General features: G+C 41.2%; 1 protein-coding gene across 4 annotated transcripts in view; it reads left to right on the top strand.

Moving 5' to 3' along the window:
- Positions 1 to 18,115, top strand: part of CYB5R4 (cytochrome b5 reductase 4) — a 147,759-nt gene extending 129,644 nt beyond the window's left edge. For all 4 annotated transcript variants that reach the window (XM_083177124.1, XM_083177125.1, XM_083177122.1 and 1 more), the window contains 3 exons: positions 3,957 to 4,043; positions 5,557 to 5,721; positions 16,144 to 18,115. In XM_083177124.1, the coding sequence (XP_083033250.1) occupies positions 3,957 to 4,043; positions 5,557 to 5,721; positions 16,144 to 16,198 (307 nt within the window). In that variant the 3' untranslated portion in view covers positions 16,199 to 18,115. The remainder of the gene's footprint in view (positions 1 to 3,956; positions 4,044 to 5,556; positions 5,722 to 16,143) is intronic.
- Positions 18,116 to 18,502: the final 387 nt, after the last annotated feature.

Here is an 18,502-nt window from a genome sequence, read left to right as displayed (position 1 = left end):
GCGCACAACCATCCCCAATGTCGCTGATATCCCCCCGTTTCTGTTCCTCCTTGTCACCGGGGAAGTTCGGCCGATCAAACACAGGAATACCAGAACGGACGAACGACTGAACCCCCGAGCCCCCTCCCTCCCATGCAGCCCCTAACTTCTCCAAGTGCCTGCAAACAGACGAAGCCGGCATTGGCTGCTGCTGCCCCTTCTGTGGTGAGTATTTCTGGGGCAGGACAAAACCTGCCCTTGTAGGTTTGTCCTGCCCTAGGAACAACCACCACTCAAGAGGTTAAGAGTCCACTTAGGGGAGTCTATTTATTGTGTTGTATCCAGTGCAGTCGAGAGGGGGGGGAGGGTACTTGTTACCCAGGCCTGGATCTGTTGAATGGGCCCGGGTTCGGTTCCTCTCCCTTGCTGCTGAGACCGGGCAGTGGAAGATGATACGGTAGTGTGCAAATTTTGAAGATTATTAGTTAAAACGTTTGAAGGTTATTGTGGAACATCCATCATTCAGTTATACTTATGTAGATTGAAGCACCATAAATTGTACGTTTGTCCCTAAATTTCATGTCCTGTATTTTTGCTTCTGTCACATTTTTCATGTGAGCTTTAGCATGCTTCTCATGGCCAGGATGGCGCACTCGTATATTTCTCATGCCCACTTACCTTGTTGTCAATCATTTCTCACAGAGTACAAGGCCACTGCAACCTGTGTTAAACGTGTTTTACTAAAATGCTCTTTCTATTGTATTCGATTACAGCACTCTACAATGTAAACTTGTCCCTGAATTTGGAGATTGGGAGAGGTTCAGTCAGTCGCACAGAAATGAATGGATATTAATGCAAGGGTGGACCCTCCTTAAGTATTATCAACACTCAATTAGTGATGGATACGAGGGTGTGCTACCATAGACACGGATAGGACATAGTTATCAGGAAAGAAAAGAGTGTCTTTTGTTGGTGCACCTGGAGAAAAATAATTCAATAAAACGTCACTTTTATTAGGTTCATTAAAATATTTTGCGAATATAAAAGGAAATAACAAGACATAAGACAACACATAGTGATCTAAAAAAGGATAAAAAATCCTTACACCTAGTGTGAAACCCCACTACTTCTTCTCCCAGTCTATTGGAATAAACTGTGTGGCTTTTTACAATTGTAGCGTGGTTCAGGGTTATTGTTACTGTGTATACAATGTTTCAAACTATCCCTGGGCTCTTTCTAGCAGCCGCTGGTAAGCACCTGAGCACGGATAAATTCCGTCTCAGTGCTCCTGCAGGCTTGCTGGAGCCAGTGGTACCACGTCCTACAGTTCTCCCACTGAGCAGCGTGAGAGGAGTGCCTGCGTGCACTTCCTCGCTCAAGTGGATTTGAGAACAGGCAGGAACACTGACGGTTCTGGCGCCAGATACCGTCCCAGTGTTAGTCTCTAGGGGACCGTGTCCAACGGTCAGCCTAACGCAGCCAACAGTTCAAAAAATACAGTATATAAGTGGGGAAGGGAGAGTGGGGTATTAAACACACTAGGTGTGTGATGTAGTCAAGCGTACGCTTTCGCAACAAAAGCTTCCTCAGGACCCTTGGGTCCTGAGGAAGCTTTTGTTGCGAAAGCGTACGCTTGACTACATCACACACCTAGTGTGTTTAATACCCCACTCTCCCTTCCCCACTTATATACTGTATTTTTTGAACTGTTGGCTGCGTTAGGCTGACCGTTGGACACGGTCCCCTAGAGACTAACACTGGGACGGTATCTGGCGCCAGAACCGTCAGTGTTCCTGCCTGTTCTCAAATCCACTTGAGCGAGGAAGTGCACGCAGGCACTCCTCTCACGCTGCTCAGTGGGAGAACTGTAGGACGTGGTACCACTGGCTCCAGCAAGCCTGCAGGAGCACTGAGACGGAATTTATCCGTGCTCAGGTGCTTACCAGCGGCTGCTAGAAAGAGCCCAGGGATAGTTTGAAACATTGTATACACAGTAACAATAACCCTGAACCACGCTACAATTGTAAAAAGCCACACAGTTTATTCCAATAGACTGGGAGAAGAAGTAGTGGGGTTTCACACTAGGTGTAAGGATTTTTTATCCTTTTTTAGATCACTATGTGTTGTCTTATGTCTTGTTATTTCCTTTTATATTCGCTAAATATTTTAATGAACCTAATAAAAGTGACGTTTTATTGAATTATTTTTCTCCAGGTGCACCAACAAAAGACACTCTTTTCTTTCCTGATAACTTTGTCCCTGAATTTCATGGTCCTGTATTTTTGCTTCTGTCACATGTTTTAGTCACTTCAAAGTGCAGGTTTTTTTGTTTTTTATCAAACATACACTGTTATTGCTTTAATTCATATTGTCATATGCGTAGTATTTACTCTACTAAAAAGGTGAATTTTATATATTTTTTTCTCAGATTTCTTTTGGTAGCACATTACAATATATTTTTAGTCTATTGGCATTACAGATGGGGCCCCTCTCATCCAGTCTGCCAGATCGCCATGGCAATGTTTTTAACGAAGCTGACGGACGTCTGGGATATACAAGCGAACTCACTCGCTCAGGCATCCCTCTGTATTGTAACTTGTGCAGGCTTTGGGGGTTGCAGGGCAGACTTCAGGGGTTGGGGGACTATGGGTGCAGGTGTGCAGCAGAGCTTTGCAGCGCTGAATTGTGCCGCATCGTGCAGCTGTGCGGGACCTGGCAGATGGGGATAGAATTGCCAGGAGTCACTTTAATGAGAGCAGCACAATCTCTATGTGTGGTAAAGTGAACTAAATAAGAACTCTTAATTCCTTTCATACAATCTAGTCACAGCAACGCCTGGCATTTTCATTTACAATTTCATCACCTAGTACTGTTGAGTAGAGCATTACTTTATATAAAAATTCCAAAAACTACGGTGGTTCACTTGTTTTCATATTGTGTTGTAATATTAGTAATGCAAATTTCTCCCATTTATCTCCCTACATATACAGTACACTAGGTGATTCATAGCGCCCAACGGGCGCTCTTCACACCGGCATAAGGGGCTGCACCCCCTTAATTTGTTAACTTTTGTATTGTGAGAAATATGGTTAGAATTATATGAAAGATGCCCTGTATTGCAACTTGACTTATAGGTGAAATCGCTGAAGGGGGTGCTGTGAATCGCAGGAGGGGGGGCATGAATTGTGGGAAGGGGCGGTCGCAGGGGTCTGCGAATTGTGGGAGGGGGGGTTGTGGGGGTTCGTGAATCGCGGGAGGGGGATCGCGGTGAATTGCGGGGGGGGTTGAATCACTAAAGGGGGGCGTGGGGGGGTGCCGTGAATCACGGGGGGGGGGGCGTGAATCGGATGGTGGGCATGTACTGTAGCCCTGGCTGGGCGGGGGAGGTGTTTATAACACTGGTCTTTTCCCTAGGGGGGCGGGTTTGTGTATAATGCTGGGTGGGAACTTTGTGTGTATGACACTGGTCTTTTCCCTAGGAGGGGCAGGTTTGTGTATAACGCTGGGCGGTAACGTCATACACACAGGGGATGAGTGACCAATCTGGCTAAATATATAAGAGATACATAATAGGCAGTATTGGCTGTTTTCATAGTTTTAAAATGCTTGATGTTGCCATGTCTCCCTGGGGTGCCTCGGGACACTTGCAAGGGTGCCACGGTTGGTGGTCCAGGACCAATTCAAATGATTTATGATCAATTATTTATGGACAAAACCAGTGCTGGTGGCTGCCAATCATAAAATATTTGTACAAAGCAAATCATGCCTTTTAACACAACTGAAGAAGCACATATAAACACAATCTACTTCATTTGATATATATTTGCAGACTTTTTAAGAACCTGTTATTTTAAATACTACATAAAATCAAAATGAGGATAACCTTTGCCTACAGGTATCAGTAAATCTAAAATTACACATTTTTTTAAATGTATTTAGTAGTAAATGTGTTTAACGTGCTGTTTTTTTGGTTACAGAAAAGCAAAACTGATTTTCTTCAACAAAACCGAAGATGATATTTTGTGGAGAGAACAGTTGGAAAAATTGTGTTTAACAGACAAAAGGTAAGTTATATCCTTTTACTTTGTTTACATTTCTTTTTGAATGGCAGAGTTACGGAAATTGTTTATTGCAGCGATTTACATGTAAATATTGGCTAAAGTGTGTCTAAATTATTAATCATCGTTAACTTATTCAAATAAATGAAATAATTTAAGTAGCATTACTGTAGAAACTATATATATATATATATGTATGTATATGTATATGTGTTTATATATATATATATATATATATATATATATATATATATATATATGTGTATGTATGTATATATACAATGCTTGTTCAGCCCGGCACTCCTTATACAGGTGAGCAACGACCCGGGTGCCTTCTGGAAGAGATTTGTAGAATACAACCTGTATACAGACAGCGGCACTCCCTGGGGTTTTAAAAGGTGCTTTTATTCGTGCTCCAATGTTTTGGGGTTCAAGCCCCCGTTTTCAAGGAGGGGGCTTGAATATATTTTTAATATTTATTACACATTCAAATGCTTCGCAATAAAGCAGGGGCACTCACCAATTTTAAGCTTAAATCGGCACAATTTATTTGTAGTTTTCATATGGTAGTCGACGTTTCGACCCTCTGGGGGCCTTTGTCAAGACAGCACATCATACTGGGCACAACCCCAGTTCACAGTGGAAGTCTATCGTTGAGAAATCATGGAGCAGCTCCACCAATGACCTAGCCTTGGAAACCCACTTAAAGTTATCTCTCGTTGGTATCGCTGCCCATCCCTGCGTTCTACAATGTTTCCAGGAGTCCCAGCAGCTTGCTGGCAATGTGGCACGGACTTTGGCTCCCAATACATATTTGGACATGTCTGACTTTACTGCCCTTTTGGTACGATGTGATAGCAAAATTTTAGGTCCAGACATCCCTGACGGTCCAGAACCTACACACCTCAACCTTATCAAAATACAAAAACTCCTTACTGAAATATCTCAATAGCACATCGAAAGCAGTTCACTGGAACTCCAATTCTCCACCGCATCTTTCAGAATGGTTCTGAAGACTAGAATTGTATATAGAACAATGGACTACATTATAATGTCTTCCCCTGACAAATTCCGTACATATTTCGCGATATGGCTCCGCTGGCTAGAATTTTGTGAAACTGATACATACAAAAGCATTCCTAACAAACATCCACTTCCATCCTGAACTTAAACATATATACAACAGGAAACAGCATGACTTTCTCCAGATGTCCCAAAGATGGTTCCCCCAACTGACTTGCTCTTCCTCTTACCTTTCCTTTCTCTGCCCCCACTTTTTTTCTCTCTTTATTATTTACAATTAAGCTACTGATATCTTTCTTTTATACGTTAGATAAATATTATTCTGTGTTCTGGCATTCATTGTATACCTATTATTTGTATTACTAGTATTAGTATAAATCATCAAATTTTCTTCAACATTTAGAAATTCACTAGCAATGCCATGTTTTTTTGTATTGTATATTTATAGTAATGCTGTCTTCTCATACTGTTCTACATGGGTTTTTTTTTTTTTTAGATTTGAAGCTCAGTTTATCCTTTCAGAGCCAAATGATTCATGGAATGGTTGTAAAGGGCAAATATCAGCCCCCCTCCTTTCAGAGGCTATTACAAGAAGTAAAAAAGATTCCAAAGTTCTAACTTGCATCTGTGGTCCAAATAGTTTTATTGACCAAGGAACAAGGTAATTACTGGCAACTGTCATGGAATTATCTTTTTGTAGTACTTCAGAACTAGGATAATGAAAAACTAAGCTCTCACTGGGTAAACACCTACAGTAACAACATGACACATGGTAAACTAGCAAATTGTTTACATTGTTCACATGGTAACCAAACAATTTCAGTTGTTTCGAAATAGAAACCTTTATCGGTCGGTGTTGGCTTTGGTATTTCAGAGCATTATAATCAAATATTCTATCAATTGGCTTAGCATAAGCTTACAAATAACACTAAAATATATTGTAAATATATCATAAACATTGTAATATAGTAGGAGTAATCCATAGGTGTGCAATGTTAAATGTTATAATTTAAACCAAAGCCAGGTATAATAGTTCTATGCATATAAATACATAAACACTGTATAATCTTATCTTAATTGTCAGCAGATTAGTACTTTTAAAGAATCTTTTGTCCTGGCATTGGGTCATGCACCAGTCTGCATTGCTTCTGTGCTTAATCCTGCAGTAGCTATTTCTGTGATAACACTATTCAATCTTAATTACTGCAACAAAATAGTTTTACCTACAATATTATTCTATAACCCAACAATAACTTATGAACAATTCCATGCCATAATGACAATAATTACCACTCTATAGTAATACTGTATTAACCCTTACAGCTATATAATACTATGGCGGGTATTTAAATGGGATTCAGACTGTCGGAGCGCCCTGAAAGTCAGAATCCTGGGCTGTTTCCTCCTAACTCGTATGCAACTCGACAGCCGGTATTCAATGTTCTGGCTGACCAGTGTTGGAAAGTGGGCGTGTCATCGAAAACAACCGCGGATTGATGAAAAACAGCTGTGAATTTAACAATCCATGGCAGTTTATGACGAAACAGATCTGTTTTGTCGGAATGTGCCTTCAATGCTGTAAATAAAAAAAAAAATGCAGAGAAGAGACGGCTGCTACTATTTCCCCGGTGGAAATAGCGGCCGATATTGAACATCACCCTGTTATTGTTTCTCTCTAATAAACCCACAAAATTGTTAACCAGCAACGTTAACTTGTTTAATTAATTTGGTTACTTCATTATTATCTGGCTTGCATTCTTTTTCAATAACCCTAAATTAAACTTGGTACAGGATCCTTGCAAGCCTCCAATACTGTACATGATTACATCCATATTTAACTTTGAATACTATTTATTAATGCACTATACTTCGTTACATACGCTATCTCTTTCACTCTTGCTATACTTCTTATAATGAATGCACATGTAGCTCTCCCATCGCACATTTGCACTCCTGTTCACAGTTGAGTGTGTAAAGCTTACTCTTTCTCACCATGTGGACTCCTCTCTCTAGCTCTCTTTGAGTACGGATACTCTCAACCTCTTGTTCTTCCTCTCTCATGCGCACACTCTCCTGTTACTCTCATAAATTTTCTAGCACTTAGCACCTACACATAGGGAAAAAATATTTTTTTTCTGTCTTGAACATATATTTTGTGCATATACATCACACATATCTCTCTTTCTGCACACATTGCTCCCCCTCCGCCAAGAAACCTTGATCTCATATTTACACAAAACAATTAATGAAGCACAAATGTTATCTTAGCAACTGGAGGTAACATTACTGGGTATAAACTGAAAGTTGTGTTCTGAGAGTGGCTTAGTCATATTGTGTGACATTTTTCGTGGTGAATTTATGTATTGTATAAAGATTTGATGTGCGGTTTATACAGCATGATCTGTCATCTTTTTGAAGTAAAATTACATGCTATGGACTGGATCATTAGTATCAGTGTGGATAAGTATCAGTAGTTATTTCTTGGGTGAAATAAAAAGTCAGTCAGTAAATGACATTAACTTGTGTTAACCCAAAGAATCTGGGCTAAATTCCTGGACATATGTTTTCACATGGTGCGGCACCCAAAAACATGCTATTGTTCAGGGATTTCTTTCCAAGCCTTTTTTTCACACTTGCTCAGGCACAAAAATACATCTTTGTTAACTGTATCCTGTGGGCTGCCCTCAGTTTTAACTGAATAGTCTCTCTGCTTCAATTATCCCATAGAATAGAATAGAATCAACTTTATTGGCCATGTGTGCTTGCGCACACTAGGAATTTTTTGTGGATTACAGTGCAGCATCAAGCAGGGATGAAAAGGGGGGAGGGAGACATTACATATATTACATAAAGACATTACAAGCATTTAATTTCTAGCTACGACTATGGTGGTCAGGTCGCTAAGTAGGGACACATTGTTTGGCTGTTGATATTGGGATTGCATTCGCTTTGATTGGATTGTTCAGGTGATGGACGGCTAACGGAAAGAAGCTTCTTGCGGATCTGGACGTTTTGACGGGGATGGACCTGAACCGTCTTCTGGATGGTAGGATGTCGAACAGGTTGTGACCAGGATGCAGCTTGTCGTTTGCGATCTTCTCAGCACGTTTCCTTACCCTGGATGAGAACAGATCCCTTATCGGGGGGAGGTCGGTCCCTATGATCCTTTCCGCAGTCTTCACTACCCTCTGCAGTTTTTGTTTGTCGTTCTCGCTTGCGCCACCGTACCAGATTGTGATCGAGGAACATAAGACAGACTCCACGATGGCGGTGTAGAATACGCACAGCAGCTCCTGTGGGATGTTGAATTTCCTGAGTTGCCTCAGGAAGAACAGGTGCTGTTGGGCCTTTTTGATGTTTGTGGTTATGTTTAATCCCCATCTTAGGTCACTGGACATGGTTGTCCCTAGGAATTTGAAGGAATCAACCCGCGACACCACTATGTTGGCTATTGTTAGCGGGGCTAGTGCATTTGGTTTTTTCCTGTAGTCGACCACCATCTCAACTGTTTTGGTGGGGTTTAGATCGAGCTTGTTGCTGCTGCACCACTGTGTCAGCTTCTCCACTGCATGCCTGTATGCGGTCTCGTCACCATCCTTGATTAGGCCGATGATAGTGGTGTCATCTGCAAATTTGATGATTTTCACTGACTGCTCAGCTGAGGTGCAGTCATTCGTGTAGAGAGAGAAGAGCAGAGGGGAGAGGACGCATCCTTGGGGGGCTCCAGTACTGATTGTTCGTGTGCTGGACGAGAAGGCGCCCGCCGGCTTTGACCACCTGTTCCCTTGCTGTTAGAAAGTCCACTATCCATGAGCATGTTGATCCTGGGACTCCTAAGGAGAGGAGTTTTGGCTGCAGGATGCCGGGAACAATAGTATTAAATGCTGAGCTGAAGTCCACGAATAGGACTCTTGCATAGGTGCCTTGGTGGTCGAGGTGTTGTAAAATATGGTGCAGCCCGAGGTTGACCGCATCCTCTACACTTCTGTTCGCCCGGTAGGCAAACTGCATGGGGTCAAGGTGAGAGTTTGTCACTTCTCTCAGGTGCTTCAGTACTAGTCTTTCAAATGCTTTCATGGCCACTGAGGTTAGTGCAATTGGCCTGAAGTCATTTAGGTCCTTCGTGGGTGTTTTCTTAGGGACCGGGATGATGATAGAGCGTTTGAAGCAGGCAGGAACCTTGCACAAGTCCAGGGAGGAGTTGAATATCGTTGTGAAGATGGGGGCGAGCTGAGCTGCACAGGTCCTAAGGCTGGATGGCGACACACCATCCGGTCCTGCAGCCTTCTTAGGTTTTATTCTTTTGAGTACTGCTTCTACCTCGCCTTGGTCCACGTGGAGGGCCTGGGTGTGGTGGTCTTTGGGATGGAGTGGGGGAGGTACGGCCTGCTCAAATCTGCAGTAGAACTTGTTCAGGTCTTCTGCAAGTTCATGGCTGGTTTCAGACTGTGTTTGGGCTTTCTTGTAATTTGTGATGTTTTGCATGCCCTTCCATACTGCCGCAGGGTCCTTTGCTGTGAGGTTGTGTGTCAGCTTGTTTGTATATTCCCTTTTTGCGAGTTTGATACCCCGAGTCAAGGAGTTCCTGGCTTCTTTGTACTGTGTCCTGTCCCCGCTGCTGTATGCCTCCTCCTTGGCTTGGCGGAGTTTCCTGAGCTGGCTACCGAACCATGGCTTGTTGTTGTTAAAGGATCGGATTTGCTTGGTTGGTACACATAAGTCCTCGCAGAAGCTGATGTAGGATGTGACTGCATCCGCTAGTTCATCTATGTCAGAGGCAGAGGCTTCGAACACCATCCAGTCAGTGCAGTCGAAGCAGGCCTGAAGTTTTGTTTTTGCCTCGATTGACCAGTTTTTGACAGACTTGATAACAGGCTTAGCAGACTTTAGCTTCTGGATATATGTCGGAAGAAGGTGGACTATGCAGTGGTCGGAGAGACCCAGTGCTGCATGAGGTATGGATCGGTATGCAGACTTTATATACCTGGTTGACAAAGCCGCCCAGTGCGCGGCGAAACGCGTTCCAGCATATTCAAGGAAGGACGCTCTCTTCATCACAAACCTGCCAGACGCTGAGCCGACAATCTACACTCCCTCCAAGCCGTTTATTATACCACCACCCACGGACGCTGTGGCAGAGCGCCGTGTGAGCCTTCAAGCGGAGGAGACTGCAGGAGGAAAACGGCTATCGCTATAACAAATTACCGGCTGACCGGCAACATTCACTCTTAAGCCGAGCGGAGAGCAGAGAGAGCGGGCGCTGTAGTGCTGATTTATCCTTCCAGCGCAAGTTTGTGGATTAACCAGCAGACGACGACTGGTAAGAGCCTGCAAAGGGACAGGACGGACACTGTTTTTTTCACACTGCTCCATAAAACAGAAGTCCTTGTTCCCTCATTCGTTTTTACTATACTGACGCTTATGCCAAGCCATATCTGCAAACTTTACTTAGTGTGCACACTAGCTACTTTATACCAAGTGGTCTCAGTTACAACTCCTGGACACTTAAAACCTTAATTAAGGAACTGTACTCCTATATTCGTATATATCCACCTGCTAGACCCTAACAAGGGGCAAAGAAGAATCTACATTGGTGGAATACGCTGAGCTGATGTGCTGCTATTTACCTATTGTGTAGTCAATATATACGCATTTTTTATTCTTTAAATTACTATCCATTGCAATTCTTTTTATTTTTTTATTTTTGATTTTTTCTTTTTTATTTTCTATTATTTATTTTTTTGTGTGTTTTTTATGCATTAATGTGTATTAATTATGTATACCTTTTAAACTATGTGTATTGAATAAAACTTTTTTCATCCTGATATCCAAGAGCGCCCCACATCTCTGTTTGTATCGGTATGCAGACTTTATGGTGGTGTAGCAGTGGTCTAGCGTTCGCCCCTCTCTTGTGTGGCATGTGACCTGCTGGGTGTATTTTGGGAGCTCCTGGCTCAGGTTGGCACAGTTGAAGTCACCAAGCACAATGAGCAGCGAGTCTGGGTGTTTAAGTTCGGTGTCCGTTATCAGAGTGGCCAGCTGAAGTTGGGCTTCTGTTGGACTTGGTTGTGGGGGGATGTATACTCCTACTAGAATAATAGAGGCAATTTCCCGAGGGGAGTAGAAAGGTTTGCATTTGATGGTAAGAGTCTCTAGTTGGGGGCTGCATGACTTGCCCAGGGACTTTATGTCTGTGCACCACCTGTCATTAATGTACAGACAGATGCCCCCTCCTTTGGATTTGCCCGAGAGCTCTTTGTCGCGGTCGGCCATGAAGAGGCAGAGTCACTGAGGAGTCAGCAATATGGTCTTCCAGCCAGGTTTCTGTGAAGCATAGGATGGAGGATCTTGCAGTGGCCGATCATGGTAAATGATCGTTGCTAATCAGATTGCCCCTATGTATTTGTATTTGTTTGTTGGGTTATGATCATTAATGGAAAGGATGATTGAATGTTTTTACATAGTGCATTGTGATTCAATTGATAGATTTGTGTTCACATATAACTGCACTGGGCAACTTGGTGAATGTTAATATTTTGTTTCCAGATAATATTCAAATGCTAGCTAGTTCTGCAAAGAAAAATACATGGTGCAGATGCACACTCCATTTAACCTCTAGCTTCTGCTTCTTTCTTATTAATACACCTTTAGCTTCGTTTTTCACTTGTGTGCTGCCCTGGGGTGACTGGCCTATGCCTTTTTGGGATTCCACGTCCCAGATTCAAACTTAGTATTAGGGACCCACCAGAAATGAGGTCACCATGAAGCTGGTTGGTGGGCAAATATTTCTTAGCCAATTAATATACCAAGAACCTCTATTATTGATTAATAATATGGACTGTGCATCTGAACAATGTATACCAGTCTGGAGCAGGTTTTCATCTAAGATGTCTCTATCCTGACTAGTCTCCCTGTTACTACCACTGAAAAACATCCTTACAGCATGATGCTGTCACCATGCTTCACTGTAGGGATGGTATTGGCCTGGTGATGAGCGGTACTCATTTCTTCCAAACATGACACCAGACATTCACACCAAAGAGTTCAATCTTTGCCTCATCAGACCAGAGAATTTTGTTTATCATGGTCTGAGAGTCCTTCAGGTGCATTTTGGCAAACTACAGGAGGAGTGGCTTCCGTCTGTCCACTCTACCATACAGGCCTGATTGGTGGATTACTTCAGAGATGGTTGTCCCTTTGGAAGGTTCTCATTTCACCACAGAGGAGAGCTGTAGCTCTGACAGAGTGACCATCGGGTTCTTGGTCACCTCCCTGACTAGGGCCCTTCTCCACTGATCGCTCAGTTTAGATGGCCATCCAGCTGTAGGAAGAGTCCCGGTGGTTATGAACTTCTACCATTTTCAGATGATGGAGGCCACTGTGCTCATTGGGACCTTCAAAACAGCAGATATTTTTCTCTACCTTTTCCCAGATTTGTGCCTCAAGACAATCCCGTCTCGGAGGTCTACTGATAATTCCTTTGACTTCACGCTTGGTTTGTGTTCTGACATGCACTGTCAAGTATGGGACCTTATATAGACAGGTGTGTGCCTTTCTAAATCATGTCCAATCAACTGAATTTACCACAGGTGGACTCCATTTCAGCTGTGGGAACATCTCAAGGATGATCAGTGGAAATAGGATGCACCTGAGCTCAATTTGAGATTCACAGCAAAGGCGGGAATGCTTATGTACATGTGATTCTTAGTTTTTTATTTTTAATAAATAAAAAGTGTCCCCAAAAACTTTTTTGGTACTTATGTAGTATCTGGGCTGCCGATTTTTTGATTGTATGCCTTAAGTTAAGGCATACAATCAGATGCTATGCGATATCGCATCGCATCGCATACGATGCGATGCGATGACCCGATTTTTCCATAGGATTCAATGTTAAAATGGACCATTTTAACATGAAATTCAATGGGAAAAAGGGGTCCTTTTCATACCCCTACTATCCAAGTGGGCATGGAGTTGAATATAAACCTGTGGCGAGCGTAGCGAGCCACCGAGCCCGAAGCGTGGCGAGCGAAGCGTGGCGAGCGAAGCGAGCCCCGCGAGGGGACGGTATTCTGTGTCCCCTCGCGGGGCTCGCTACGCTCGCCACGCTTCGGGCTCGGTGGCTCGCTACGCTCGCCACAGGTTTATATCCAACTCCATGCCCACTTGGATAGTAGGGGTATGAAAAGGACCCCTTTTTCCCATTGAATTCCATGTTAAAATGGACTCAGTCCATTTTAACATTGAATCCTATGGAAAAATCGGGTCCATCGCATCGCATCGCATCGCATCGCATGCGATTTGGTCGGGTGCGATGCGATGCGATGGACCCGATTTCAAAATCGGCAGCCCAGTTACTACATAAGTACCACTTTTTTTTTTAAGTTGTCATTATATGGGGTACTGCATGTAGAATTTTAAGGGAAAAAATTATTTATTCCATTTTGGCATAAGGTTGTAATATAAACTGTGGAGGAGATATGAAGCGCTGTGAATACTTTCCGGATGCACTGTATCTTCGTTATTTTTTTTTTTTTTTTTCTGCTGAGATCTTTCATGTCCTAACATATGATAACATTTACCTTTTTGTCTGAAAGTGGTGTGTAAGATATACTCTTTGGAACTGCAGTTGAGATATATCTAATTTGTACAGTTAATGTAAATGGCTTTTGTCAGAGTATAGGTACTTTGGATGTCAGACTGAATTGACCCACTGTTTGTCAGTTTTCTCTGCTTCTAAAATAGATGTCTTTGTGAAATTCAGTGTGGTAAGATTAATGCATTTATAGTGACTGCAGTGCAGCACTTTAGTTCAGCTTCTAAATTGCTAGCTCAAAATGTTGCTATTAACTTCCTCATGTTACTGTCACTCGGCTTGACAATGTTAACACATTGATTTGAAGCAACATGTGGGATTCAATGACAGATAAAATAAAAATAAAATACTAAAGAGAAAGCCCTGCAGATTTGTAAATTACCGAATAAAACGGAGACGCTATATGAAAATTGTGAAGTGCTATATTCCGCTGGATGGATTGAGTATTAAGAATACATATTTGTTAAATGACAAAATGCATCTAATAAAATAAATACACAATATCTTTGATTGCTTAAACAATAATACAACAAAGCTGGCTGTCGTACATGAATTGGAAATAGTATGGAATTTTCATACTAAATTGTATGGTCCTGCAGATGAGGGTAATTTAATACTATATAAAGGTCAACTTTTGATATTGCAATTGTCAGTTTTGAAGTTCCAAAATAGATTCCGAGATCTATATCTCTCCAAAGAAAGAAACCGATCTTGATATACTAAATGTAATATTCTCAGTGTACGTGTTGGAACAACAAACATCTTCTCTCCAAGAAAGTGATGTATGTATGAAGTACCTGAGGCCGAGTGATGCAAACGGAATGCAGATTTTGAATCCAGAAAACCCTGATGGATTAGGAGCAGTAAATCACTGTATGGTCAACAAATGGCTGACAAGTGCTACTATTCCTTAATGTGCATTAATATTGGGCACTGTTCTACATAATCCATGTGGGCTGAAGCCTCATAATACAGACTCCATCCACTTTTTAGCTGTTCTTATTCATCTGGCTTCAGAGATAGTGGAGACCACTGGTCCACTGAACCTTTTTTTCTTCCATGATGTGAGACATTTGGGGGGGGGGGTATTCAGACCCGGCGCCAATAAATACTGCCATTATCGACAGCATTGAAGGCAGGTGCTGACAAAACAGGTCTGACTTTAAAACAAGCCTGATCTGTTTTGTTGGAAACGGATGCAGATTCACTGGCATTTTTGGACAATTCGCATCCATTTTTGTGCCGATTTGCAGACTATCCAACACTCGGTACATTGAATACCAACTGTTGAGTTCCAGTCAAAAAGGAATGTAAAATGTCCTGGATTTCGTCTGTCGGGATGTTCCAACAGTCGGAATCCAGGTCTGCTCCTCAGTAAGGAGTACAGTGTATTGCAGAACAGGGCTATATTGTATTTCAGTGGGATTTTTCCTACTAGAGTGGATGAATTTATTTATTTGTTTTATTAACAGTTTCTTATATAATGCACACATATTCTGCAGCGCTTTACAGAAAATATTTGAACATTCACATCAGTCCCTGCCCCAGTGGAGCTTACAATCTATATTCCCTACCACATGTAGACGCACACACAGACATTTTAGTTGGAAGCCACTTAACCTACCATTTATATTTTTGGGCTGCGGGAGTAAACCGGAGTACCCGGATGAAACCCACGCAATCGCGGGTAGAAAATACAAACTTAGGGCCATGGTGGGAATCTAACCCATGACCTCGGTGCTGTGAGGCAGTAATGCTAACCATTACACCATCCGTGCTGCCCAATTTATTATTTTCAACATTCATCAATTAAGTTTGTTTGGTGAACCAATGTTTTTTTGGGAATTTGGCTTTATTGTAACTACTGTGGAATATCAGAATTAACCCAAATGCTTTATTGTCGTAAGGTTAGAGGAGTTACAGTATGAATAAACTGTATGAGAACTCCGTGAGTGAGGTGACTCCATTTCTTATTTTCTAATTGCTCCTTATGTCTGCACCCAGTTGATCAGATCATTACTTTTGTGTTGGAATTAATATTTTTTGCATGATGACCATGGAAGATTTAGGGGATTGCTAACCAGTAACCTATTTTTAATGGATGGACCACACCTCATCATTTGCCAGCTGGGTTTTCCATGATGTATTCCCACTGGCAAACTGAGTATTTTGTCCCCTAGATACACTTTATGGTGTCGCTTCAGTTAGTTGTGTGGCCCTGAGTTGCCATTGCAGCTGTGCAGTAATGCCAGCTGCAGCAATTCATAGCCCAATCTCACCAAAATCACAAATACAGTTATCGTGGCATATGACTACACAGACTTGCATGACATGGCTAATCGAATTTATTGTATTTGTCATTTTATTTAAAGCTAATTTTTACAATATCTATATTTTTCATTTGTTTCATTAAGACACTTTAAAAAGCGTCAATTTTGATATTGTATCAAATAACCAACTTCTCACTTTTTTTTTTTTTACTTATTTCAGATATCTAGAAGATCTTGGTTTTTCTGGAGAAGAAATATTTGTTTTCAGAGAATGAGTATTCCATGGATACCAGCAGGTGTTCAGCTCTTATCCTGCATTTTGGCTTAGTCCTATGAGTCACTGGTGCTACTGATTGTGCATACGTACTATCGTACAAAGAGTAACACATACCTACCTGTCCCCACTGGTTTCTGCACACAGTGATGATACAGCAATGTTGTATTAAACAAGAAATGGTACTTATGTTAGTTGGGCGCCCACTATAGTTAGTACGCTCATACCCCCACTATCCATGTCCGCGTGGAGTTGATTTTATATAGTGTGGCGAGCGCAGCGAGCCACAGAGCCCGAAGCGTGGCGAGCGTACGTGGGAAACTAAGCAAATAGCTTAGTGGGCGCCCAACTAACATATAAGTACCCAAGAAATCTGTTACATCTCTTTAACTTAAATCTAATTGTATGCAGCATCTACTCTTTGGGCAATGGAGACTTGAATTAAAGTGTTTCTTTCCTAACAGGCACTGTAGCATACTTTTGAATATTTCTCACTGTCTTAATTAACGACAATAGATCTGACTAAATCTGCTAAATGGGCACCTTAGGACACTTGCAAGGGTGCCTTGGGTTTGTGGTCCAGAACCAATTAAAATTTATTTATGGTCAATGTAATAGACAAACTAAGTGCTGGTAGCTTGCCACAAATAAATATGTGGTCAATCAGAAGTGAATAATGTCCCTTATTTATGCGTTTGTTTATGAAGTTTAACCCCCTTATATACTATTCAGGAAGTATTGCTTATTGAAATTATGAAATATGCAATTGTCACTTTTCTATTTTAGCAATTTAATCACAATATCCACATTTTTATTTTAATGTTTGCTGTTTTGACATTTAAGTTTTAATTACTTCACAATATGCAGAAAATGATCTACTGCATGCAGTAGACTCCTGGAGGAACATTATTATTATTATTATTTTATAAAGTAATTTTTATTAAACAATCAGCGTCATATAGACCAGCACTACAAATATCCAAAATACATAGGGATGGAATAATATTCAATACATACACATGGAACTAGAGACCACCAAAATAAACATAACAAAAGTCAATACAGATGTTCAAATAACAGTGAACAACATACTATAGTGGAGTGCAGAAAATCCCAAGCATATCATATCATATTCTAATATTCTGATGGATCGTACCTAGAACCTGCTGTGGCAAAATGATAACGCAGTTCCTGGAGGAACATTTAGAACACTTGTGTGTATACTGTATGTGAAAGCCATGGACTATCGTGTGTATGTAATATGGTACAGGTCCGTCAATTTTGTTATCATTTATAAGGCAAATGGAACCCACTTTTAAAAAATTGCCCAAGATTGTCCGTCACCACATACTTCCGTCATACTTGGTGAGTGATTCTAGAAGTGAGGTTAATATGTAGTATCTCTGTTTACATTACTTTTATTAATGTTTATTTATATTGTGCCAAAAAAAACTCCATGCTTTCCATAGTAGGCTCTATTTACCCAGTGTATGTCCCTGTATGTAAAGATCCCACAAGCAATATGCAGACCACATGTTCGGTTTTACTCTGCCTAACCTATGTTTCATGGAAGGTATTATGCACTTATGGATAAAAATTGAGTGGGTGCTATCAATCTTCATGTGCAGTTCATTCCCTGATCCTCCAGCTTGTGATCTAAGGTTTTTTTGGGGGGGAAATCTGGTTGTCCAGGATGCAAATGTTATTTGCAGGTATTTGATATATATACTGTATTTGTTGGGCAATAATATAGTTTTGCTTTGTATGTAATGCATATTCACAAATGGATTGTTATATTTTTTCTAGCAATGACTGGAACTCAGGAACTAGCATAATATATTAACTTTAATTATCAGATTGTGAATGTTCAATGTTGCTCAAAACAACAATTTCAATTAAAAATAAGAGAATTGTTTAAGTGGTGTCTTTGTTATTGATCAACTGCTACTTTTAATGTTACAAGCAATTACCATGATTTAAGCCAACATTTTAAACGTTAATCACAAATTTCATCAGGGATAAAAGAATATTGTACACTTTACCTTATTTATAGTATAGACTATGTTCAAAAGTGGACATTGACCGTAAATAGATTACCAGATTTTATTGATGTCCATACCTTGTAGGTCAACAAGTTCCTTGAGAACAGTATGTGGCATGATTTGCCATTCCATCTGAAGTACAGTGACCAACTGTGTCACTGAAAGTTGCGTCACCCTAGAACCCATTGCTCCATTTCATTTCAGAGGTTCTCCCTGGGGTTAAGATCTGGACATCTGGACTTTCAGATGGTTTTACAGACAAT

The sequence above is a fragment of the Crinia signifera genome, chromosome 3 (genome assembly GCF_055691185.1).
Source record: "Crinia signifera chromosome 3, ASM5569118v1, whole genome shotgun sequence".
Classification (NCBI taxonomy): domain Eukaryota; kingdom Metazoa; phylum Chordata; class Amphibia; order Anura; family Myobatrachidae; genus Crinia; species Crinia signifera.
This window is presented reverse-complemented; position numbering and strand designations above follow the sequence as displayed.